Source organism: Natator depressus, chromosome 24 (genome assembly GCF_965152275.1).
Source record: "Natator depressus isolate rNatDep1 chromosome 24, rNatDep2.hap1, whole genome shotgun sequence".
Lineage (NCBI taxonomy): Eukaryota > Metazoa > Chordata > Testudines > Cheloniidae > Natator > Natator depressus.
In genome coordinates this window covers 5,720,885-5,745,473 of record NC_134257.1, presented here as the reverse complement: position 1 = coordinate 5,745,473, position 24,589 = coordinate 5,720,885, and the positions used below count along the sequence as shown (strand labels likewise).

At 58.1% G+C, this 24,589-nt stretch overlaps 2 protein-coding genes across 6 annotated transcripts in view; both read right to left on the bottom strand.

The window, feature by feature from the left end:
• Positions 1-1,267: 1,267 nt before the first annotated feature.
• Positions 1,268-12,862, bottom strand: LOC141977484 (tyrosine-protein kinase Fer-like). The gene is made up of 10 exons (XM_074939004.1): positions 12,856-12,862; positions 9,230-9,471; positions 8,193-8,321; positions 7,725-7,778; positions 3,221-3,339; positions 3,035-3,129; positions 2,619-2,742; positions 2,248-2,405; positions 1,667-1,789; positions 1,268-1,444 (listed from the first exon to the last, which is right to left on the bottom strand). The coding sequence occupies exons 1-10, from the start codon at positions 12,860-12,862 to the stop codon at positions 1,302-1,304; spliced, it is 1,194 nt and encodes a 397-aa protein (XP_074795105.1). The 3' UTR covers positions 1,268-1,301.
• Positions 12,863-13,289: 427 nt separating this feature from the next.
• Positions 13,290-24,589, bottom strand: part of ARHGEF2 (Rho/Rac guanine nucleotide exchange factor 2) — a 133,497-nt gene continuing 122,197 nt past the window's right edge. For all 5 annotated transcript variants that reach the window (XM_074938292.1, XM_074938295.1, XM_074938294.1 and 2 more), the window contains 12 exons: positions 23,923-24,180; positions 23,494-23,570; positions 22,224-22,393; positions 21,351-21,418; positions 20,919-21,110; positions 20,158-20,253; positions 19,091-19,152; positions 18,587-18,628; positions 18,153-18,203; positions 16,978-17,409; positions 15,821-15,974; positions 13,290-15,197 (listed from right to left, as the gene is read on the bottom strand). In XM_074938292.1, coding sequence (XP_074794393.1) covers positions 15,112-15,197; positions 15,821-15,974; positions 16,978-17,409; positions 18,153-18,203; positions 18,587-18,628; positions 19,091-19,152; positions 20,158-20,253; positions 20,919-21,110; positions 21,351-21,418; positions 22,224-22,393; positions 23,494-23,570; positions 23,923-24,180 — 1,688 coding nt within the window. In that variant the 3' untranslated portion in view covers positions 13,290-15,111. The remainder of the gene's footprint in view (positions 15,198-15,820; positions 15,975-16,977; positions 17,410-18,152; positions 18,204-18,586; positions 18,629-19,090; positions 19,153-20,157; positions 20,254-20,918; positions 21,111-21,350; positions 21,419-22,223; positions 22,394-23,493; positions 23,571-23,922; positions 24,181-24,589) is intronic.

The window sequence follows — 24,589 nt, the reverse complement described above, 5'->3', positions numbered from 1 at the left end:
AGGGGAAGGATTTGGATCAGGTGTTCCCGATAAGATTCAAAAACTGATACGAAGCTGTGTGTTTTTTTCATGTATCGCACGGTTAAGCCTGAGGAACTCATTGCCACAACGGATCATTGAGGTCATGTGGTTTGCAGGATTCCAAAGAGGAAGCCAGATGGTCTAGGTATATTTAATCTAGCCGCGGAGTGTGGGGATGGACTCGCTGACCTCTGGAGATTGTATGGTCTCATTAGCCGTATAAATCACAGAAATGCAGGACTGGAAGCAGAGGTATTATAGCTCATACTAAACATCAAGAGATCGGAAGGGCTATAAACCTTTCTGTGTCAGTGCATAAACCAGCCTCTAACAACTGTGGGAAAAGGGGAGATTTCTGCAGGGGAAGGTTATTGCTATGGCAGGGTTCTTGCACTTTTCTCTCAAGCGGGTGGGGCTGGCCAAGGCCACAGACCGGACACTTGGCTAGACAGCCCCTGGATCTATAGGCATCATCTCCATGGGGGCTCCGGGCCTCAAGCACCCACGGGGGAAAAATAGCGGGTGCTCAGCCCCCACGGGTCCCAGCTGTTTGGAGGCTGGGGAAGGCACGTGGGGAAGGGTGGAAAGCAGCGAGCAGCAGGGCGGGGATCTCAGGGGAGGGGTTAGAGCCAGGGCAGGAAGAGGCGGGGAGGGGGCAGAGCAAGGGCAGGGCCTCGGGAGTAGGGGCAGGGCCTCGTTCATGAAGGTGAACCTATGCTGGAGTCCGATTTTCACAGAACCGTTAAATTCACAGGCCAAACCCAGACCAAAGCATCAGTGACCAGGACTTCACGGAAGACAACGAAGCAGCGCCCAGGCCTGCACTGGCCCAACTGCTGTCGCATTGTTACCTGCATTCGGAACGTCTCCACCCCTGTGCCGCATGCCCCATGGCTCAGCCCTTGTGGGTTTAAACTCTCCTTCGGAAGTGGAGACAACGTGTGAAGTTCAGGGCAAGAAAAATCACCAACGTTCCTCACTGATGAGCCAATCGGGAAGCAGAGTGGGTGCCTAGCCTGTCCAATCGGCTCACGGGGGAATCATTTTGACCTGTGCCACAGCCAATCATTTGGCAGAGGAGCTCTGATTGGTTAACGGCGGGATGTAACGGAAATATTTAAAGTGGGCTCAAACCACCAGCCCTTCTAGAAGCCAAGTTCCAAGTATAGAGGGTGAAGGGCCAGGGGGAAGGCCTGGAGCAAAGGTATTGAGAGGGTTTATATAGATTATTTCAGGGGGAGGGTGGATACATATTACAAAGGGGAAGTGGAGGCCCGTGGTCACTCCGAGTTCCAGCCGAGCTGCGTCATCTCCTGCTGGATGGCGCTGAACTTGGGGCGCAGTCTGGGACTGGCTTCCCAGCACCTCAGCATCACGTCGTAAACTTCCACCGGGCAGCGCTTAGGAGCTCGCATGCGGAAACCTGCCAAGGCAAGAGAGGCTGGAGACACACAGCACGGGGGCCGGTAGCTCTGCAGGGGGCTGGGGACTAGGGCAGGAGCTAGCCCTATGTACGGGACAGAGGTATTGCAGCAGAGCCAGGAACTGAACCTGGCCTCCTGAGCCTGAAACACGTGGCCACCCACCACCTTGCGCCCCTTGCCCAGGACCTGGGCTGTGATAAACACCAGCTCGCGCTACTTGCCTCGCTCCACCTGGCTCACCACCTGCTGGTTCGACATGCCGGGGTAGGGGGCGGCCCCCAGGCTGAAGATCTCCCACAGCAGGACCCCATAGCTCCAGACGTCGCTCTCCGTCGAGTACCGGCCTGCCATCAACCCACACGGGGGACGTTAGTGAAGGGGGCCCGATCCCGTAGCCCTTTGTCACATGATCAGCAGGGTTACCCGTGAGGCTAGGGTAAGCCACCACCGCGTCCCCAGAATACAGGACACTCCAGTGGTGTCGTCCTGAACGAGAAAAGTACCGGTACTTCCCGAAATGCATGGGCTCACCCCGGCCTGAGGGCATCCTGCCTTCACCAGTGAGGTCACACTGGGGAGGGTGGATCAGTGTGCTCTGCACCAGAGCATCCTCCGGTGTCCAGCTGATACCAGACAAACCCAGGAGAAAAATTGCTACTGTCCCCTCAAACCCTAATAGGGGGTGTGTTGTTGGCCTTGACCAGCCTCCCCTGTCCCAGACCTTCCTGGACCCTGGACCCTTCCTCCTGCCCCAACCGCTGTAAAATCTCAACGAGGAGCGAGCTGTTCCCGCGCCCCTGACCGTATCTCAGAGCCTCCGGCGCCGTCCACTTGATGGGAATGTGCTTCATTCCTCCCCGGGAGGCGTAGACGCCGTTGGCCTCCTGCCGCGACATGCCGAAGTCGCTGATCTTCAGCACGTTACCTTCCCCCACCAGGCAGTTCCTGGCTGCCAGGTCCCTGTGGGGAGAGGACGGAGGGCTAGACACAGCCTGGCGCTGGCTGGATGGCGCTGCCTGGATGCAACAGGCAGGACTGGCCAGCAGGGGAGCTAGACACAGAACCTTAGTGCTGGACTTTGTTCACTCTTCGGGGCAATCGTTAACCCTCTGGGTGCCTGGGGTGTCACCTTAGCCTCCCGGCAGGTCTCCAAGGTGGGGGTCTCATCCATACCTGTGGATGCAACCGTTGCTCTCCAGATAGGCCATCCCCGCTGCTGCCTGAACTGCAAAGTGGATGAGGTCTGGAATCCAGAGGCGGCTCCCCTCGGAGCGGAGGAACGATAAGAAATCCCCACCTAGGTGCGGAGAGAGAGAGAACGAAAGAACAAAAGACCCAGATGATCCAAGCCCCTCACGCCAACTCACCAGCTATGGCGGGATTTCAATCTGCAGTCAAACTCAGCTGCCGCTTTCACTAGGTTTTGCACAGGAAATAGGGCATGCATGGACTTCAGGCCGCGACCCCCAGGTGGTGACATTCCCAACCGTGTTGCAGCAGGCCTGACATTGCACCCAGGACGCAAGGGGCACTGAGGTCACAGGCAGACACGCAGAGCATGCTGTTCTGCAGAGAGTTCTCCTGCTCACCGGACACCAGCTCCATGACGATGAAGACAGGCTGCTTCCGGGCACACACGCCAATAATCCTGACGACATTCGGGTGGCTGTAGCACCTCAGGATCCTTAGAAACAGGAAGGAGCAGAGGGATGAGCCCCGAGCCGACAGGGCGGGACCGTCGCCCATTGGTCCGTCAGACCCCATTGCTGGCTGACCTGGCTTCCATGAGGAATTTGTGCTTCGTCTCCGGGGCCAGGTGTTCTCTGCAGGTTTTCACAGCCACGGGGGTGTTGTCATACGACAGGCGGCCGCTATACACCTCCCCGAAATTCCCCTGGGGATGGAGAAACAGCGGTCGGGGGGAAGTGATCGGGCAGCAGCGCAAGGCCTGCTCTGGATTACATGCAAAAGGGAAATCAGCCCCAGCCTCTCCATAGAGAGAGCACAGTGTGTGCACCCCACACTTGGCAACATGCTGCAGCCACTGCCAGAACAAAAGGGCAGCTGTCTCCACCCACCGCCGGAGTGCTTCGAAATTTAAAGGGGCTGTGCACCCAACTCCTTCCCCTCAAACTATGTCAGGGTTTAAGCCCGCAAGCTTTGAAGCCTGGAGTGCTTTCTATCTGCCTGGCAAGATGAACCCCTGCCAATGTGCCCTTGCTGGGAAGGATTCCCCTCTAGGGATTAAAGGAGAGTTTGGCCCCTTCAGTCCTTCTGTTCTATGCAGGTTCCTAGACAGAGCCCATCACCGTGGTATCTGGGCACTTCTCCTTGCTTTCGCTTTTGAGGCTGCAAGTGAAGTGGGGCCCACAGCACAGGTGGGTTTTTTATGCTGCGGACCCATCCTGCAAACATCATCCTGAGACCCGCCAGCTCATTTTGCAGAGGCCACTGAGCTCCCAACGACGTCAAGGCTGCACCTGAGATGCCAATCACAGCACCTCACAACAAACCTTACAGCTCAGCGGCTGTGTCCCCTGGAGCACTGGACAGGGAGTCAGGGGGATCCGGGTGCTATTCCAAGCTGTGCCACAAGGGTGACCTTGGGCAAGTCACTTCCCCTCTCTAGGTCTCAGTTTCCCCATCTGCAAAATGGGAATAATGGTATCCACCTCCTTTGCCAAGTGCGGGGCATTCTAATGATGAAAAGTGCTAGGTAAGAACTAGGGATTATGATGTATGATCCAGATGTCCACTGCTGCTGACTCAGACAGGAACCACAGATTCTTCCCATCATTGTCCTTCCCTCCCTTTCCCTTAGCAAGGCGCATTACACTCCTGTCCACTCTCCAGCCCCCTAGACCCACCGCCCCTCATCACTGCTCTGAGAGCCTTTTACGGGACGCAGCAGCACGAAACCATCAGATCCAGATTTCATTACGCGGGACAAAGATGGGACGGCAGCTGCTGCATGAAATATTCACGTTGCCCTGTGGTTAGCATCATTGTCTCAGAGCTGAGGACGTAGCTAACAAAAGGGACTAGGAAGTGAATGCCTCAGGCAGATACAAGCACCGCAGAGAGGTGTCACTTTTCAAGGGATTTTGTCCATATGTTACTAGACACGGCGGAGGCAATGAGAAGATACATTTATAGTTCCCTCTAGAGCACAGAAATGTCGGGCTGGAAGGTACCTCGAGAGGTCATCTGGTCCAGTCCCCTGCACTGAGGCAGGGCTAAGTATTATCTAGACCAACCCTGACCGGTGTTTGTCTAACCTGCTCTTAAAAACCTCCAAGGACGGAGATTCCACAACCTCCCGGCTAATTTGTTCTAGTGCTTAACTACTCTGAAAAATATCTCTTGCTCCAATTTAAGCCCGTTATTTCTTGTCCTGTCCTCAGTGGTTAAGGAGAACAATTTATCACCCTCCTCTTTATAACAACCTTCTATGTCCTTGAAGACTGTTGTCATGTCCACCCTCAATCTTCTCCAGACAAAACAACCCCAATTTTTTCAATTTTCCCTCATAGACCATGTTTTTTAATCCTTTAAATCCTTTTTGTTGCTCTTCTCTGGATTTACTTCCATTTTTTCCACGTCTTTCCCGAAATGTGGTGTGTGGAACCCAACACAGTACTCCACTTGAGGCCTTATCAGTGGTGAGTATAGCGCAGGGGTAGGGAAACTTTTTGGCCTGAGGGCCACATCTGGGTATGGAAATTGTATGGCGGGCCATGAATGCTCAAGAAATTGGGATTGGGGTGCGGGGGGTGAGGGTTCTGGCTAGGGGTGCGGGCTCTGGGGTGGGCCAGAAATGAGGAGTTCAGGGTGCGGGAGGGGGCTCAGGGCTGGGGCAGGGAGGTTGGAGTGCGGGGGCAGGGGTGTGGGCTCCAGCTGGGGGTGCGAACTCTGGGGTTGGGGCTGGGGTTGAGGGGTTTGGTGTGCAGGAGGGTGCTCTGAGCTGGGACCGAGGGGTTCAGAGGGTGGGAGGGGGATCAGGGCTGAGCTCCCAGAAGCAGCGGCATCCCTCCCCGCCGCGGCTCCTACACGGAGGCATGGCCAGGCGGCTCGCCTGCGTGCTGCCACATCCGCATAGCCCCTGCAGCTCCCATTGGCTGCGGTTGCCACGGGGGCGGCGCTTGGGGTGGGAGTAGCATGCAGAGCGGAGCCCCCTGGCTGCCCCTACGCATAGAAGCTGGAGGGGGGACATGCTGCTGCTTCTGGGAGCCGTGCAGAACGGCCCCCGACCCTGCTCCCCAGCTGGAGCACTGGGGCGGGGCAAGCCCCAGACCCTGCTCCCCAGCGGAAGCTCAAGGGCCAGATTAAAACCGCTCTTGGGCCGGATGCAGCCTGTAGGCTGTAGTTTGCCCACCCCTAGTATAGCAGAAGAATTACTTCTCGGGCCTTGCTTACAATACTCCGAGTCCTGCTAATACATCCCAGAATGATGTTCACTTCTCCTGCAATAGTTACAGCATTGACTCACATTTAGTTTGTGATCCACTATAACCCCCAGACCCTTTTCTGCAGTACTCCTTCCTAGGCAGTCATTTTCCATTTTGTATTTGTGCAATTGATTATTCCTTCCTAAGTGGAGTACTTTGCATTTCTCCTCACTGGATTTCATCCTATTTATTTCAGGCCGTTTCTCCAGTTTGTCATATCTTACATACTACTGAGCACGTGGAAACTGAGATTTTCAGAGGCTTATAATTTGGTCAAATTTGAGTGGAATTTCCAGGGAAAAGGCACTTCAGTGACCCCAGGGTGACTTGCTTGCAAATTACAGTCCCTGCTTCAAAGCATGGCTGTGTTAGAGCTTTGCAAGAAAACGGTTGGAGAATTCTTTTAATATGAGCAAAACAATCCCTAATCACGTTCTCGGAAATGGAACCATTTTAGCTGCAACTTTCCAAAGAAATCAGCCCAGCATGGGAAATTTCAGCACAAATGGCTCAAGGCTGTTAAAGTTTATATGCAACTGAAACTAGCATCTTAGAGTGGAAAGTGCCAGATAACTTTAATTATAAGCATTGCTACCAAATCTGCCTATAACATTATAGATGCACAAAGAGAAAACTCACCCCAAATTGGTGTGTGTGTGTAAGATTCAATGCAAATCTGAGTCCCTGGTTCTGGAAGCTGAATCCCATCCCTGCCTCCCAGTATCTGTATCTCCAAACCCTGATGCTTTTACTTTTGGGGTACTACTCCTTTAAGCTTCCAAAAAAACCCCTCTGTGCATGATGAGAGAAGCCATTTGCAGAGTTAGAATCATAGAAATGTCGGGCTTCAAGGACCCCGAGGGGTCCTTAGGGCCAGCCCCCCACGCTGAGGCAGGATCAAGTAAACCTATATCCTCCCTGAAGATGGTTTGTCCAACCTGTTGTTAAAAACCTCCAGCAATGGGGAGTCCGCCACCTCTCCAGGATGCCCATTCCCCTGAGAGTTGGAAAGTTTTTCCTAACATTGTAGCCTGAATCTCCCTTGCTGCAGATTGAGCCCACTGCTTCTTGTCCTACCTTCAGTGGCCAAGGAGAACAATTGATCCCCGTCCTCTTCATAACACCCGGAAGATATTTGAAGACGGTATCAGCTGCCCATTCAGTCTTTTTTTTTCTTCTTCTCAAGACTAGACATACCCAGTTTTATTACCCTTTCCCCCTAGATCAAGTTTTCGACATTTTTTTTTTTATCAGTTTTGCTGCTCTCCTCCAGAATTTCTCCAATTTGTCCACATCTTTCCTGACGTGCGAGGCCCAGAACTGGACACAGGACTCCAGCTGAGGCCTCACCAATACCAAGTAGAACAGGATAATTCCCTTCCGTGTCTGACATACAACACTCCTGTTGATGCACCCCAGAATGATGTTAGCCTTTTCCCCAACCGTCTCCCATTGCTGACTCGTATTTTTCCGCTAGACCGCCCAGCTCCTTTTCAGCAGGACGACCGCCGAGCCAGCTATTTCCTTTTTTGCAGTTGTGCCTTTGATTTTTCCTTCCTAAGTCTAGAACTTTGCCCCCGTCTTCACTGAATTTCATTTTTGCTGCAGCATGGGGTGGGATGCACACACTGTGCTCTCCCCAGGGAGATGGTGGGCCTGATGCTCATTTATATACTAGAGGCTCAGAGGGGGCAGTGACTCGCCCAAAGCCAGGCAGGCTGGAACAGCGCCCTGGTGTCCTGACTGTCAGATTGCTGCCCTGTCCATAATTCACATCAGGCTTCCTGCGTGGAGCAGTACATTGTTAACAGCCAAGAACGGAGGCACTTACGCTGCCCAGAAGCTCCCCCAGCACCACGTCTTCATGACTCAGGTCCCATTGGGCCTACAAAAGAACAAGGCACCGGACAACAAGGACTGGAGACCACAGCACTGATAGCTTGCGTGGTGGGGCTGATCCTGCTCAGGGGCAAAGTCCCCTCATTGACTGTGGGGATGGGATCAGGCCCCATGGGACCATGGGGACTGACGAGGGTTGGAGCAAACACAGAGAAATGGGCCTGATTCTGGGGCCGGCCCAAAATTTTCCATCCAAGCTGATTTTCGCACCCACTCTTATAACCTTACCCATGGGGGCCCCATGCCCGCCAAGGGGGGGAGTGGAGCAGAGGTTAACCCTTTGTTACTGCCCCTGTCCCAGGCCCCCTTCTCCCATTGCAAGCCCCCACTGGATCTCTGCCATACCCCACACCCTCACCTGTCTGGGGGTCCCGGGCATGCAGCAGGGCAGCTGGCTTACCTTGGCGACCGGGTTCCGCAGGACGAACGGGCACTTCGTGGTGAGCACCTGGCGTGATTGCAGGTGGTGGTGGATGAGCGAGGGGATGGTGGGCGCCCCCACCCCTCCAGGCTCAAACTGGTACCTGCCCTGCAGAAGAGCCCAGATCAGTACAGAGTGAGCAGGGGAGGGGGGAAGTCAGCTGATTGGCACAGAAGCTGCCATTGCAGCTGATAGACAAGGGGAGTGTAGCGGCCAGGTTGGATGAGTCCCCCTCTGGGGGGGGGTCCTCAAATTTTAAAAACCATGGGAGGGAGCAGGGAATCAGCTGCCTTGAGTGAGCGAGAGCGTGTGCACTGCCCTCTGCTGGAATGAATCAGAACTCTACTGTGTGCGTTACAGGCCCTATACTGCTCCCAGCCAGTGGGGATTCTCCCATAGCAGGGGGCCGTGCTTCTGGACCAGGTGGCTCTGAGTTCCAGCCCCACTGCTGCTGTGCACTTCTGAGCGGCAACAGCTGCAAAGCCCCAGGTAGCCACTGATTGGTTACAAAACCCTACATTTGCATAGCGTCCTTCGGTCTACGCTGTAAAGATTTGGAGCCTGATTCTCCTTTATACTAAGGCCCCCTTTGCAGAGCGCTGGCTGCACGATGGGGCCAGCAAATCAGCATCGCCATTTTACAGATGGGGAAACTGAGGCACAAAGAGGTCTAGTGACTTGCCCACAGTCTCAGCCGGAAATAGAAGCCAAAGCCTGTTCCTCTTTGGCGCTGCAAGTCCAGCCAGTGACTGCTGGAGGGACGGCCAGAGAACTAAGTGTCTTGATTCAGAGAGATCAATTCAACTACACGAGCAAGCATGAGAACGGCCCTCCCACCAGACTACCATGTGACAGCACCTTCCGCCAATGTCCATGTGTCCTCGGTGGCCAGGCAGCACTCCTGGGGACCGGACGCTGGCTGTAGCCACTGCCTCGAGGCAATTAGCCCTTCGGCAGGCTGGCATGCACAGCCTGCGGGGCTCACCGTCACGTCCCCTCCCCACGGAGCTCCTCACCTTCCGGCACTGGATGATGAAATGCCTGCACTGTCCTCCAGCCAGTGCGGACAGGACATGGGCTCCTGGCCGTCCCTGGCTTGCACGGACCAAGAAATCCCCCTCGCTGGTCAGCAAGGCCTGAGCCTCCTGTCTGGGGAGCGAGCCGTGGTACCAGTCCTGCTGGCCAAGGGGCCTCTGGGCCACCGGCACCAGCGGCACCGGAGGGGGCAGCTTGTGGTCGTAAGAGAACAGGAGAGAATCTAGGGTTAGACGCTTGCAGGGCACCCAACTTTTTAAGAACTCACTGGGGCTCCTGCCTGGGAGAGGGGTTGGGGTGGCAACCCTAGAGATGGCAGACCGGGGCAGCCCCCTCCACACCATGCGCTGCCCCCTGCCAGCATGCCTCAATCCTACCCTGCAGCGCTCACCTCCCCAGCAGGATGCTCTGGGACCATCACCCCCACCCAGACACTCCCATGCAGGGGCCAGGCCGGGCCAACGGACAGGGTGGCTCATTTGGGATGCGAATGCTTTTGCATTAAGTGGACCGAGACCTGCAAAAATTCATCTCATGCAGCGGCTATGGTGCAGCCCCTGGAGGGGACTAACTTTCGATCCTTGCTGCTAGACACTGAATCTGGAGCAGCGGCCATTCCCCGTGGTTAACTGCAACTTCACTGGATTGTGGGAATTCCACCCACCCTCTTGCCCAACACCAGGGATTGAACCGGTGACCTGTAGAGCACAAATCTCCACAACCTGAGCTAAAGCTCCCTAACCGGCTCTGGCTCAGGGACCAGCAACACACCCTGAGCTGTGGGTCACACCAGCAGCTAAGCCTCCCCCCTGGATCGCTTAGGGGTTCCTATGGGGTTTATAAGGGACACACTTCTATGGGGCTTGCTGCCTCCCCCTTTCTCCGCATTGTCGCACTGTACCCGGATGGGTCTGATGGGGCGCAGCCTTTCATAAGTGCAGCCCCACGCGTATTTCTGGCATGAGGGGCAGCTCATCCTTCATTCCACCCAGCGCTGGGCACCTGTAGGCCCTTGTAACCCAGCATGGAAACCTGCCACCCGGCCACACTCCGGGGAGCCTGTCCGGGGGGACAATGGGGTATTATGACATCAGCAGTCACGTGAGACCGGACAGACTCTGGGAGGAATGCGTAGGTTTGAGACATGCTCAGAGTTACACCCACAACAAGGCAGCGCCGGCCCCGCTGGCTTGGGCATGTAAAGCCAGGCCAGAAAACGACGCAGGTGAGAGTCCAACACCCCGAGGCTGAAGGAAGAAGACAGAAGCCGCCCCCAGAAGATGTGTGTGTGTGTGAGGCGGGGGGGATGTCCTAGAGGAAGGCAGGTCAGCCCCTGGGATCTGGCATTGAACAGAGCACGCTGGAGGGGGCAGCCCCGTTTGATGGCATTAACGCCAGGACGTAGTCACGCGATGCAGGCCCTTTGTTAGGGACATCGCGTCAATATACAATTCTATGCATTTAAAACCAATAGGGCCTGATTCTCAGTTATGCTGAGGCCCCTTTCCACCGCTCAGGCCATGCCAGGGGACCTTAGAGGGAGTTTAAAGGGAATTTGTGCCCACTTTGCACTGCCAGAACCGTGGAAAGGGGCTTTAGACAAGAGTCTCCCAACCAGACCCAATCGGTCGTCTCCTGTGTTACCAGCCCCCCACAGAGAGGGGTCTGGCCGTAGAGACCCGACCTTCTTTATGTTTCCCCACTGATGCAGGCTGTTGGTGTATTGACCCTTCCCCGGGCTTGGCTCCTTCCCCTCTCTCTTTCTAGTCGGGTTTGCTGGAGATTTAAGGCCAGAGAAATCTGGCCTTAATTTCTCTTGGCCTCCCAGTCTGTAAAGCGGGGAGAATAACTGGCCACTCTCCCAGCCGTTGTCTGTCTTCATGTCTATGGCAAGCTCTGCGGGGCAAGGACTGTCCCTCAGACCCGTGGTTGCTCCAGCCCCTCACGCAGTAGGGCCCTTGTCTCAGCGAGTGATGCTTTCATCCAAACAAACTGCAAGGGAGGCAAAAGACATGGAAAGAGGCCGCGCTGCTCGCTGTTTATACTTCAGCAACATCTGGTTCTTTTCCCAAGCTCCCTCCCTAAGCCTTTTGACTCCCCGACATATTAGCGCTCTTGTCCCCTTTCCCCCCTCCACGCTAGCCCTGGGTGGTCTGTTACCGGCACTAGCAGCCGGAGCGCCAGGAACTGTGCTTCAAAGAGCCCAGCTCCTGCGCCAACGGGCGGCGGAGTCTCTCTGGCAGGTGGGAAGTTTAACATTACAAAAATCTCCCCCCCCCCGGCCTCTGTCGTCACAAACTCATGAAGAGTTTGCTCTTGGAACAAGGATCAGACCCGTAAACAGAGACTTCAGCTGCCGGTGGGAAGTGAAGAGGATCTGGCCTCAACCAGATTTTAACCCCAGGAAAGCAGAAGGGTGACCCATGGCTGGGTGGCCTGCAAGGACTGACCCCCTGGAGCTTGGAGCAGGATCACAGCCTGTAGCTGACCCATCCATGGGCTAGCCACTCGGGGGGAGAGCAAGAGCCATGCACGGGTAGCCCAGGGCACCAAAGCAAATCACTGCATCAGTGGGTGAGCTGACTCTTCCTGGATTCCACGGGGCAGACAGCAGCCGGCTCCTCCCGGGACAGCTGAGCCCTGCCCCAAGCTGTGACACTAGACACCAGAGAGAACCACAGGGTTGCTGTGGGTCCAGCAGCCTCGCTGGACCCTGCCCCCCGACCAACTGATCAGTCCAGTTCCCTGCTGGGAGATGATGTCAGAGCTGCAAAGTGGAACCTGTGCAGAATGCCCAGTGTGACCTCCAGAAGGAAGTCCCGGGGTGGCTCGTTAGCCCCTCCCAGCGAGGTTATGGGACAGGCTTTGAGTGTCCGAGTAGCACGGGCCAGACGAGGGGTCGCTGTGGGCGCTTCTGGCTTAAAAAACAAAAAAAGTCCATGGAAAACCAGAGGGCTGCAACCCCTCCCCAAATGAAACTGGAAACATCTTATATTCAATACAAACCTCCTGCAGTTTGGACTTTTCACCCCCAAATCTCCCCCTCCCCCTCCCCCCATTACTGTCCCAGCCTTATAAACTGGATTCTAGATAACACGTCCACTCTACAACAATACAGTCACTCGGGGCCCGGATCTCAGATACTGTTCCCCGCAGTACAGCGCCCCCTACTGCCATCCAGGGGTCAGCACGGACTCACTCCCCGCAGTACAGCGCCCCCTAGTGCCACACGGGGGTCAGCACGGACTCACGCCCCGCAGTACAGCGCCCCCTACTGCCACCCAGGGGTCAGCACGGACTCACTCCCCGCAGTACAGCGCCCCCTAGTGCCACCCGGGGGTCAGCACGGACTCACTCCCCGCAGTACAGCGCCCCCTAGTGCCACCCGGGGGTCAGCACGGACTCACTCCCCGCAGTACAGCGCCCCCTAGTGCCACCCGGGGGTCAGCACGGACTCACTCCCCGCAGTACAGCAGTTTGTCCTGCGTCCCAACCGAAGTACAGTCGGGACGCCATTTGTCCCGATATTTTGTTTCGGGCGCAATTTTTTCCCCCCTTAGGCAGCGGTGACAGGCCGGGGGAGCGCTTTTTCAATTGTTACACTCACCCGGCATGTCCAGGTCTTCAGCGGCACTTCAGCGGCGGGTCCTTCAGTCGCAGACAGGCTTCGGGGGCAGGTACTTCTTTCTTCGCCGGCGGCGGTCCCGATATTTTGTATTTAGCATCTGGTCACCCTAACTGGGGTCAGCACGGACCCAGCGTGACCCCTCCTCCTCCCGTGCCCTACAGCACTCCCACCGGCACCGCCTCACGCAGAACGCTGGGCTGCCAAATACAGCAATGGCTGAAAAGCACCCGTCCACTTTCCATTTGCCGATGAGCTCGTTGGAGGCTCCTCTTTGCAGGATCGTAGCTGGCAACACTACCAGCCTCCTGAATCGTGTAAGCAACCAAGACACCAGTTAAAAATTCAGGAGAGATTTCTCTTGAGGAGATTGTTTTGACTCGAGTGAATCCAGCACATACACACATGGGGGGGGTTGATTTTTTTAATTATTTTTTTTTAATACAGTTAAATCAACAGGAAACAATAAACCAATTAAAACTCCGTGGTTTTTTGGCGTTAATTAAAAAAAATTCCTCCCTTGCGGCAACATCTCTGGCTAAAGGTTTCTATTAATAGGCTTTATTGGCCAGCAGGTGTTTTAAAAAAAAGAAGATTTTCTGTGGTCAGACTTTTTAAAAACCCAAACCTTCTGGGACTATTTCAGCATGCGCCAATCCCGGTTTTCCTCCTAAGATCCAGCCGGCTGGAGTAGATCTGCTGAATATTTTAAACACAAAGGCCAAGATGTTGCGGTGGTTCCTAATGGGTCTGCAGATCTATTCTGGAGTCCCCCCCCTTTCCCCCGCAAAATGAAATGTAATAAGGAGGCCGCATTTTATCAGCGGGCTGATGGTCTGTGCTACCCGTACATCAGACTCCTTTAAGGGAGGGCTCCAGTGAGGACCCCTGGAAAATGGCAACACCCCAAAGTCAATCATCCCTCTGGGAAATATCAGAGCCCCAAACTGGTTTTATTCCCCCTATCTTTTTTTTTCTTTTTTTAATTCTATTTAATTACAAAGAACTCCAGCTTTGGTACAAACCTGCCACCTGCTTCTCTGCTGCCCTCTGACACACCCCAGATCCCTTTGCTGGAGTTGCTGGATACTCACACGTCGGCAGGCAGGGAGCAACGTCTGGGAGGCCTTGGGATTTGGGGAATGCTCACGTTCATCTGTTTTTCAAGGGGCGGGCAGGGAAGTACCAGGACAGGGAACAGTGCTCCCTCACTCCAAAAAAATCTGTGAAAGGGCTGAACCCTGATGAGATCTCCCTCATTTCCAACTCCTTCCCCCGCTCCCCCCCGGCCCCTTTAAACATCACATTTATGAGCCTCTTTTAGGTTTAATTGTTTCTTTTAAAGGGCCAGTAGAACCACTGCTTATAAATACCCAGAGATGCTATTTAAGGCCATTCGCTGTATCTTTAAGGGATGCCGCCCGGCAGCTGTTCGAGAGCATTGAAAACAGACAAGGCTACAGCAGGAGGTCAGTTCCTTGCTCCCTCCCTCATGTTACACACAGTGTGGCTCTTCCCCAGAGTGGCTCGCACTTATCCTGGCTCAATGGCAACTCCGAGTCAACTGGGGTGAGCAACATCTTGCATAATTAACCAATTCAGAGCCTGGGACATCCTTCTTGACTGCTGGATCTTCCAGACATTGCTGCTGGACACCACAGCAGAAGGGTTAAACCCTTCACCTCAACCTGCCAGGAGGCCCCTATAGTGTTGGCTTGTGCGTGTATTCGCACAGGCGCATCTAGTGTGAGCTTCGTGCAATGTCACAGAGAATGGACCCAGACGGGAGGACTCATCCAGCTGGCATCTGACCGAACCAGCCAGGGGAAATGAACGTTTGTCCTGGATATCAGACACCTGTGGCTTCCTCCCAAGATCTGATCAGCTCCCAGCCAGGGACGGCAAATAATCCAAACCCTTCCAGTCCCTCCCGCCCCGACAAACTAAATAAATAAATTAATCGGCTCGGGAAGCCGCGGCAAACTGGCCACCCCCTCCCCAGGGGAAGGAATAAAAAAGGAGCTGTGGATCAAAGAGTTAAAAAACATCCCATAAGCCCAATGTCCTGGGGCAGCTCGGGAACCGGGCCATGGTCCTGCTCCCCCTCCACGATTTGGTTTGTATTTGGTACAGTTTTTCCCAGGCTCTCTTCCCTCTTTTGGCCAGGGAAGTCTGTGGCAGCAGCGTCAACCCCTTGGCAATGGGTGGGCAGAGGGGTAGGGGGGTCGGTGCCCCTCTCTAGCTGTCCAAGGAACCGCCCTCCCCGTCCTTGATCTCCTGGCTGCTCTCCACCTCCTCCGGAATGTCCTGCATCCTCGAAAAATCTGCAAGGAACCAAACACCCCAATTGATGAGTTCATGCACCAAGACGTCATTAATTCACAGACTAACACCCCCTCCCCAGAGCACCAAGTCTGCACTAGGGGCATGGCATCATTCAGCCCCATTGTCCAGACAAGGAAACTGAGGCACAAGTGGGGGGGAGGACTTGGTCAAGGTCACCCAGATCCCAGGACTCCTGACTTCCAGCCCCTCCTGCTTAAGCCACTAAATCCTCCCCCTTCCCAAGGCTGGGAACAGAAACCAGGCGTCCTGACTCCCAGATGCGCCATTCTGGAGAAGGGTCGGGGAATTGGGTGTTCCACTGTAATGCTTAGGGACACCAGAGACTGCTTAGTGCAGGACAGGTCCCGTCCCCCCATCTCATTCGCCCATTTCCACGTCGGACCCTAGGCAACCTCGCTGTCCTGAAGCCCCAAAGCTCCTGCTAAGTTGCACAGGGACGAAATGGTCCCCTACGTCCACACGCCCGGGGCAGGATCAATCCCAGCGCCTCCCGCACCGAGAGCGCAAACTCCTGCACTTGAGCGACGCGTGCTGGTGCATTAATAGCTGGCTGTTGCCACGGCTGGGGGTGGCCTCTACAGAGTGACATCGCCACACTGACCTCGAGGGCTGGGAGGCGGAGACGGATGGCTGGCCGTGCCCTCATCCTCAGACAGCGCCTCTAAGTCCTCGTCGCCCTCCTGCAGCTGGGCGGGGCCGTCGCCTAAGGGATGGTCACTCGGCAACAGGCTCCCGTGGTTGCTCCCTCGGCTCTGCTGCAGAGAGGGAAAAGAGGAGTCATGTGAAAGCAACGCCGCGGCCCTGGGGGCGTCATCGGCAGCGGGGATCGAACACAGGACTTAGAGGCTGAACTGGGAGAGCCAAGGCAGGGCAGCCTCCTTGACATGGGTGTGTGGCCCAGCCACCACTAGAGGGGGACAGAGCGCCCCACGGAGTGGGCGTGGCTTCCAGCCCCACCCCCTCCAAACGAAGCCAGGTTGAACCGGGGCAGGACAGCAGGGCCGCTCTAGGAACAGGAGGGCCAAGCACTCCACGGGTTTTGTGCCAAAAGACGGGAGGATCCTTGCGCCCCGGGCTCCCGAGGGGAGGGATCCTGCCAAGGATCTGGAGGGGGGGGTGCAGGAGGCGACCCTGCCCTGGACGGGGGGCTAAGAAGCAGGTTCAATGGGGTTGTGGGATATATATAATTTTTTTTTAAAAGGGTGTGAGATTTTTTTTTCCAGCCCCAAATCAAACTGCACCCAGGGCTTTTTACATCCTCCTCCCGCCCTCGCTGTCTGGGACACTGCACAGACTGACCATGGGCGCCAGGAACCAGAGGTGCCCTGTGCTGGGGGCAGGTGCTGAGCCTTCAGCAGAGGGAAACCCCAGAGAAGGCTCCCAGCCGCCTCCCCCTTTCAGCATGGGGGCAGCACTGCTGTTCTGGGAAGGGCGGCGCGTGAATTGCTTGGCTGGGGTCGAGAGCCCTGCGGACAGCAGGCCCCATTGGTTGATACAGCAGGGCGACCTCCCGCCCCCCCCTTGCCCCAGCCCCGCCCTGCCAGGGACCAGCTTGCGCCACCCTTTTGCTGCCCCCGGAGCGGAGACCCACAGATGCCCCGACGCTGGGTTACTCCCGACCCAGCGGGGAGTCGAACCGGTGACTGAGGGGCTCCCTGCCGCGCCCCCGACCCCCCCAGCCCAGCTGCCAGGCCTCGAGCAGGGGGCTCGCAACGCTTCCCCGCACCCGCCGCCGCCGGGCATTGTGGGTAACCCTACCTGGGGCGGGGTGAAGCTGAGATACAGGGCGTCCCCCACGGGCAGGCTCCGCCTCCGAGGCTCCGCCCGCTTCCGGACCCACACCGCCTCGGCAGCGCCCCCTTCTGGCCGCAGCGCGGCCACCTGCGTGCGGGCCTCCTCCGCCTCGCGCTCCAGCTGGGCCCGCTCCCGCTCGCTCTCCCGCAGCCGCGCCTCCAGCGCCCCGGCCTCCTGCGCCTTCTCCTGGCACAGCTGTTGGCAGCGGCTCAGCTCCTCCTGGAGCAGGGTATGCTGCCTCTGCAGCAGTGCCAGCTCCGTGGCCTGCTTCTCCGGGGCCCTGGCCGCCTCCCCCGGCGCCCCCTTGCGGGAGTTGGCGCGAGGCGGCTTCTCCTGCCGGCCGCCCCCGTCGTAGAGGTGCAGCTCCAGGGCGGTGTCCTGCTGCACCACGGCAGCCTGGGGAGGGGAGAGGGGGTCACTGGGGCTGTCGCGGCCCCATGCTCAGCCGGACCTACAGGCCCCAGGGAGGGCAGGGGCGACCCCTAGGCTGGGATCCCGGCTCCGGCAACTCCCTGGCCACCTCCTGCTATGAACGCTGGTCTCTCGCGCTCATTCTGTACCTGTGGCAGCTCTGTACTCTGCCCCCCCAGGGACAACTGTGCCCCGGTCCCCAGGCCCTGTGCCTCTCCCTTCGGCCCCCTTCACCGGGGCTCTGGGCCTCCTCCCCGCTGGGGACGTCTCCTACCCCATCCCCTGTGCCCAGCTCTGCACCCCTCGGCCCTGGAACGCCTCCCTGTTTGCACTGAGCTCCACGCACCACCCCTCCCCCCGCAGCGATTCTCCCCCCTCCTACTGCCATCCCCGGCACCTGGTTCTCAGAGACCTCTCCCCAGGACTCCCCCTCCCACCTCATGCCCTGCCCCAGGGGTCCCCCTACCCTCTTCCCTCCATGCTACAGCAGCTCTATGCTCTATGACCCTCTATGCTCTATGACTCCCTCCGCCCTAATGACAAACCTAGGCACCAACAGGGGATCCCCACCCCCACCCATAGGACATGCTCAGCTCCCCACCAGGACGGATCCCACTGCACCCACCAAGGGGAACCAAAACCTTGCTCTACAGCTGGTGGGGAGCACAGCTCGAAGTTCCCCCAGCCAGCGGGCATATGGGATGGGAGGGAGGTTTGATGGTACAGACCTGCAGGCCATGGAGGAGGGCGTAGAGTGCCACGAGCCGGTGAATCACTTCCTGGGAAGGAAGAGAGCAATAAATCCACATAAATAATAAATCAACAGCTCTTTCTAGCCGTAGATCTCAAAGGGCTTCAGAAAGGAGCTCAGTATCATTATCCCCATTTTACAGATGGGGAAACTGAAGCACAGGGAGGGCAAATGACTGGCCCAGCAGGCCAGTGGCAGAGTTGGGAATAGAACCCAGGGCTCCCAGCCCAGGGCTGTAGCCACTAGGACACGCTGCCTCCCCACAAATCCCCACACTCAGCACAGCTGTTTGGAAAACACACACCGAGTTACAGGGTGCAGGGGGCAGAGCCAGGACTCCCCATTCCTATTAACCCCTTCCCTCCAGCTGTATAAAACCCACCCCCGCCCAGAGGCCGCCAGCCCCCCTACCTCATGGGGTACCTTCTGCTGCAGCTGGTTACCATTCCCGTCCTACAGAGAGAGAAGGCAGAGATTAGCCATGTGAAGCCCCCCACAGCCAGCCAGTACCCCTAAGTAAATGTGTGTGTTACAGGCCCCCCTCTGTGCTGATCTACAGGGGAGACGCATCTGTTACAGCCCAAGCCGGGGGGGACTCAAGCCATAGTAGCTCCTACCGTTAGGCCTGGAGGTTGACGGTTCAGTCCTCAGTGCGGATGGAGACAGTGACAGTAATGTGCCGGCCAGGGGCTCTACAGACAGGCCTAAGTTGAGTATAACAGCCTCCCCGCCCCGTGCTTCCCAGGAGGGAGCGTGCCATCCCTGTTTTACAGATGGGGAAACCGAGGCACACCAGGGCTACGTGGCTCATGCAGCACCAGGAATGGAACCCGGCTTCCCCTCGCGCTAGCTGTCACCCCCCGCCGTGGTGGACCCACTGGGACTGGCGCCCTGCCGGGGCAGAAAGGGGCTTACCCGCTGTTCGGAGTCAGCTCTGCAGAACTCCAGGGAGCCGTTGAGGCTGCTGGTCTCGCTGTCTGCGGAGGGAAGAGTGAGCGGATGAGACCGGCCGCGCTAGCCCCTTCCTGGGCCGAAATCCGCCTGCTTGTCACCGACGCAGGAGGTGCTGAGGGGCCCGGCCCTTGCTACATCTAATTTTAGTGGATTGTGCTAGGTAGCACCCCCATAGGGGTCAAGAGACCATTGTGATCAGCCAATCTGACCTCCTGCATACCCGAGAACCTCACCCAGGGATGGCTGCATCTGGCCGGGCTGGAGAGGCACTTTCAGGAAGAGACCCCCGGTTTTGATGTAAAGATTGAGGCCTGGTCTACTGCAGGTTTCGCTGGCCGAGCGGTTGGTCCCAGGTGCGATCCCCAACCCAGAGCGCAGCCAGCAACAGACCCATGTGTAGACACAGTTACACCAGTACAAAAAGCCCGTTTGCCGACAGTTTGGGGAAAATGGTGTATGCCTTTTGCGGGACCCCCACTAGGAGAATTGGCCAGTGGAGCTCTCCAGCATAGCTATACTGACAAGCCTTTCTAGTGTAGCCACGGCCCCAGGGGTGGAGAATCGCCCACATCCCTAGGCATGGTGTTCCAATGGTTAACGACCCACACTTAAGAATCTGCACTTCATTCCTAGCTAGGTCTCCCTTCAGCTCCCACCCATCGGCTCTCATTCGGCCGCTGGGTTAGACACCCTTCCTCCATCACAAATCTCCACCGCCCTGGAGGTGGTCCTGGAATAGGAACCCCGTCGCCCTCCATCTATTTCACTTCCCCCAAAGAGCAGGGGCAGCTCCTGAGGCATCTCACTGCAAGGCAGGTTTTTCCAGCCCGTGAATCATTCCCGTCCTTCGCTCTAGAGGCCTCTCCTATCTTGCAAGATACACACAGTAGAAAAGGAGCTGGCACAAGTACAAAACACTGATCAGCTCCAGGGTCTACATGGGCAGCATCCGGCCCTGCGGCGAGACTGTGCCACCCAGTGCCCCCGACAGGGCGGGGAGAAATCGGAAGGGAGGCCTCAGCTCGTACTCGGGGTGTCGGAGCCGGAGCCGCCGTCGGGATCAGCAGGGTGGTTCTGGTCTCGGTCCCTCACGGCTCCCACGAAGAGATCCTTCAAACACTCCACTGGGGGAGAAATGCATGGTGAACTAGGGCTGGCAAGACACAGATATTCCCTATCCTTCGGTACCGTGAATCCTCCTGCAGCCCTGGGGTCTGCTAGCAATGGGGATGGGGAGAGGATGGGCACTAAACCGGGACTCAGGACACACGGGTTCAATTCCCAGCTCTGTCACTGACTCCCTGCGTGACCTTGGGCATGTCACTGCCCTGCTCTGTGCCTCCGTTTCCCCATCCGTAAAATGGGGAATTAGTACAAATGCCTTTTTCCCACCCTGTGTGATACAGCAGGGCGACCTCCCACCCTGTGTCTGTCTGGTCTATGCAGACTGCAAGTTTTGGCCGATCACTCCCTGTTAGCACCGGCTGTTCTACCCCTGACAAGAGATGAACACTGGGAAGGGGAAATCTTCCTGCTTTGGGCCTTAAAACTCATCCTAATTAGAGGTTTGGAGGAGACCCATTGCAGGCAGATTATCCCACAACTGTCCACTAGAGGGAGTCTTTGCCCCTTGCTCTGAAGCAGCTGGTGCTGTCAATGTGTGAGACCAGATACCAGGCTAGATGGGCCCGGGGTCTGATCTGCTATGGCAGGAGATCTGGCAGGCTGGCCCTGCAGGAGGGAGGGCACTGAGAGTGGGGGGGGTGTTTAGTCCCGTGGCATCGGGTACCTTCGCGGATGGCTTCATGGAGCAGCTTCTCTCCGCGGGGCCCGTCCAATGACTCGGCCCGGAAGAGGCTGCGGGGGGTCGGGCAGGCTGGGGGGTCCTCGCATCCGCTCTGCAGGCTGAGCATTTCCGCGAACAGCCCCACCTTCTCCTCCAGCAGCTCAGTGATCTCCCGGTCCCGCTGCGCCATCTGGTCTGGGGAGATGAGAAGGGAGGGGGATGAATGACGGGGGCTGGCAGGGCAGCCTGGGCCGGGGTGGGGGTGGGGTTACTGCTGAGGTGGGGGGGAGGGTGGGTTATTTCTGGGCCAGGGCACACTGGCAGTGACTGCTGGGGTGGCATGGCGTGGGGTGGGACACAAGGGCCAGTGACTGCCGGGGACACACCGGGCGGTGAGGAGGGGGCAGTCACTGTGGGGGCAGGGCGACCCCCTACCTTTCAGCTTGCGCAGGGAGGCCTCGCTTTCAGTCTCGATCAGGGGGAAATCCTGGCGACTGGGGCACCTAGAGCAGATCAGCCGTGTCAGGGGCTGGAGCCACAGGCTAGAAATCCCCAGCCCCCCTCCCTCGACACCCTCTGACTGCAAATCCCAAAGCACCACCCAGACGCTAAGGGCTTGAGCTCCACCCGCGCCCCTGGGGGGGAGGGGGGGGTCACAATCACTCTCCCCCCTGGGCCGCCAGGGACCGCGGCTCCCTTCGTGCCCGGTCCAGCTCGCAGCACTCTCCCTGAGAGCGGGGAATCAGAGCCGGCTTAGTCTGCCCAGCCAGACTCTCCACAGATCCACCCCAGCGGTGCCCCCTCCATAGCACCCAGCGCATGGGGATGGCTGCCCCCCGCCTGCCACCTTTCCCCACGGGCACCCCCTTCCCGCTGATGCCATCTTCACCCCTCCACTGGCTGCTCACGTTGGTCACCCCCATGCCACCTAGTACCAGTCTGATAGCTTATCCACTCCTCCCTCCCAACCCCCCAGAGGTCCCAGGGTTGCAGGCACCCCCCCCCCATACCTTTGACACCTCCCTGCCCCACCCGCACTGGAGACAGGGAGCGCTCGCTGCTCGCCCCCTTCCCCAGCGCAGGGAGACTCCCCCGGAACACAAGCCCCACCCGGGGCGTCCTCACTTGGGCCAACAGCGGAACCAGAACCTGGAGCTTTTAGTGCTAAAAGCCCCAGCCTCTGACGCTTGAGCTGGAGAAGCGGCTCCCTTTGCCGGCAGCTATAGTAAAGCTTTTATCCTGCCCGTGCCGGACCGGAGGCAGACGGAGTCCCTCCCTCTCCCTCTCCCGCAGGGCGGGGGCACTCACAGGCGGACGGTTTGCTGGATGATCTTCATCCAGGTGTTGCGGTCGTCACGGGAGGCGGCGTGGACCTCGTACATCTCCGGCGGGGTGGCGCTGATCAAGAACATGCCCTTCTCCTGGTTGGCAATGTCCCGGACGATCAGGTTCTGCAGGGAGATCACCGCCGGCTTGTCCTGCGGGAGGGGGTGTGGCAGCCCATTAGGGGGGATGAAGGGGAATGGGGGGAAGCCAGGGGTTCAGGAAGAGAGAAGCTGCGAGGACTGACAGAGTCATTATCTCCTAGTGTTCCCCGTCCGTCTCCACCGGCTGTCTCTTGTCACACTTCGATGGGAAACTCTCTGGGGCACTCTGTGGTGTCCACAGAGTGCCTGGCCCAACAGGGGGCCCAGTCCAGGATTGGGGCTCCCAGACACTACCATAACACCAGATCCGTCCGAGGGGCAACACGCATGGGCAGGCTCGCCCGTGCCAGCGCGGCTAAGACGACCCAGGAGCCGGGGCAATGTGAGCAGGTGCCCAGGGTCCCGGGCCAGCCCACGCGGTAACAGCGGCACAGCTGATCTTCACCAGGCTAGGGCGGATAAAGCTCGGGCAGGTCTGTCTACCTGGACTGCAGGGCAGACAGAGCTGTGGGTAACTAAGCCGGACACAGCAGATCCACCGGAGCAACACGGTTATTGGTTCAGGCTCCGGATGGGACTCCAGATAGTGACTGGTCCCAGCTCTGCTGCTGACCCACTGGGAACAGTCATTGTGCCTCGGTTTCCCCTCCCAGCCTTTGCCTTTTCCATGTAGATCTGAGGCAGGGACTGACTCTCGCTGGGTCTGTGCAGTGCTCAGTGCAATGGGCCCCTCTCCACTGCCATATAAACAACAGCGATAGCCGCAAAAGAGTGACACAGAGAGCAAGGGAGCAGACGCAGAGACCACCGGGCACAGGAGGGCTATGAGCCAGGCAGGTAACAATGCTTCACTCACACAGCGCCTGCCACTGGAGATGCTCCCAGTGCCAAGGAATTCACCCTCCCAACGGCCCCTGGGAGGGAGCAGGTCAGGATCACATCGGATTTGTTTACAGCTGGGAGGCAGGGAGCTCAGGCAAGGGGCTCTCCTGCTGCAAGATGGGACCCAGGAGTCCTGACACCTAGCTGTGTGCCCTGAGCCCCAGCTAAGCCACCCCTTTTGCCAGGAGGCCTGGCTGTTTCGGAGCGGCCCTGTGGCAGAGGAGGAGAAGCCCGGAGAGACAGGCGCGCTCGGACCAGCAGCAGCTCACCAGGGTGGGGAAGGTGAATTTCTGGTCCTTCTCCTGGAGCAAGATGAGGACATCGGTCATCAGCAGCACCAGGACATCTGTGAGCAAGAGGAAGGACACAAGGGCATCAAGGCGAGGGGCCTGCGGGCGATGGGAACCTGCAACCAGCTGCTGCAGCCCGGCAGGTTCACTCAGCATCAGCCAGGCCGCCGCGGGAGGAGGGATGGAGCCTCTGCCGGCAGCAGAAGGAACCAGGAGCTGGGGCTGAGGGAGCTGGGCAGGGACACCCCGGGGAGCGGCCACACCTGGGAAGAGGCGGAGGCTGGTGCCCGTCATGGCTTCAGGCTGGGCTTCGGGGGAGTGGGGAAATTCAAGCCCATGTGGATGTGCCCGGGGGTGGGGGACGGAGCCTGTGCCGGGTTCCCCCCGGGACTCCCCCCTCGCCCGCACCTTTGAAGCGCCCGGCCGCCGTCTTCCAGAGCAGGCATCCGTCGTGCACCAGCTTGCGCCGCCACAGCTCCTCTTTGCAGAAGGAGCCGCTGTGGCCCTCCCAGGCCAGCTGGGCCTTGGACCGCCCGTCCACGCGCCCGTAGATCTCCTGCAGCCGTGCGTTCTTCTCGGACTCGTGCACCTCCTGGTCGATGGCCGAGATCAGGTCCTTGACCAGCGTCAGGGCCGTGCCCAGGTCCTGCTGATCCGCCTCGTTCCCTGGGGAAGGGAGGGGACAGCGCCAGGAGTCAGGGCGGCTCCTTCCCCAATAGCTGAGCCGGGCAGGGCACGGCACTCCCCACGCCCCTAGCTCTGCCCATGTCCCTCGATCCCGACCTGCAGCCCCCTACTATGCCCGCCCTGGGTTCCCCACGCCCCCAGCTCTGCCCATGTCCCTCGATCCCGACCTGCAGCCCCCTACTTTGCCCGCCCTGTGTTCCCCACGCCCCCAGCTCTGCCCATGTCCCTCGATCCCGACCTGCAGCCCCCTACTATGCCCGCCCTGGGTTCCCCACGCCCCTAGCTCTGCCCACGTCCCTCGATCCTGACCTGCAGCCCCCTACTATGCCCGCCCTGGGCTCCCCACGCCCCCAGCTCTGCCCATGTCCCTCGATCCCGACCTGCAGCC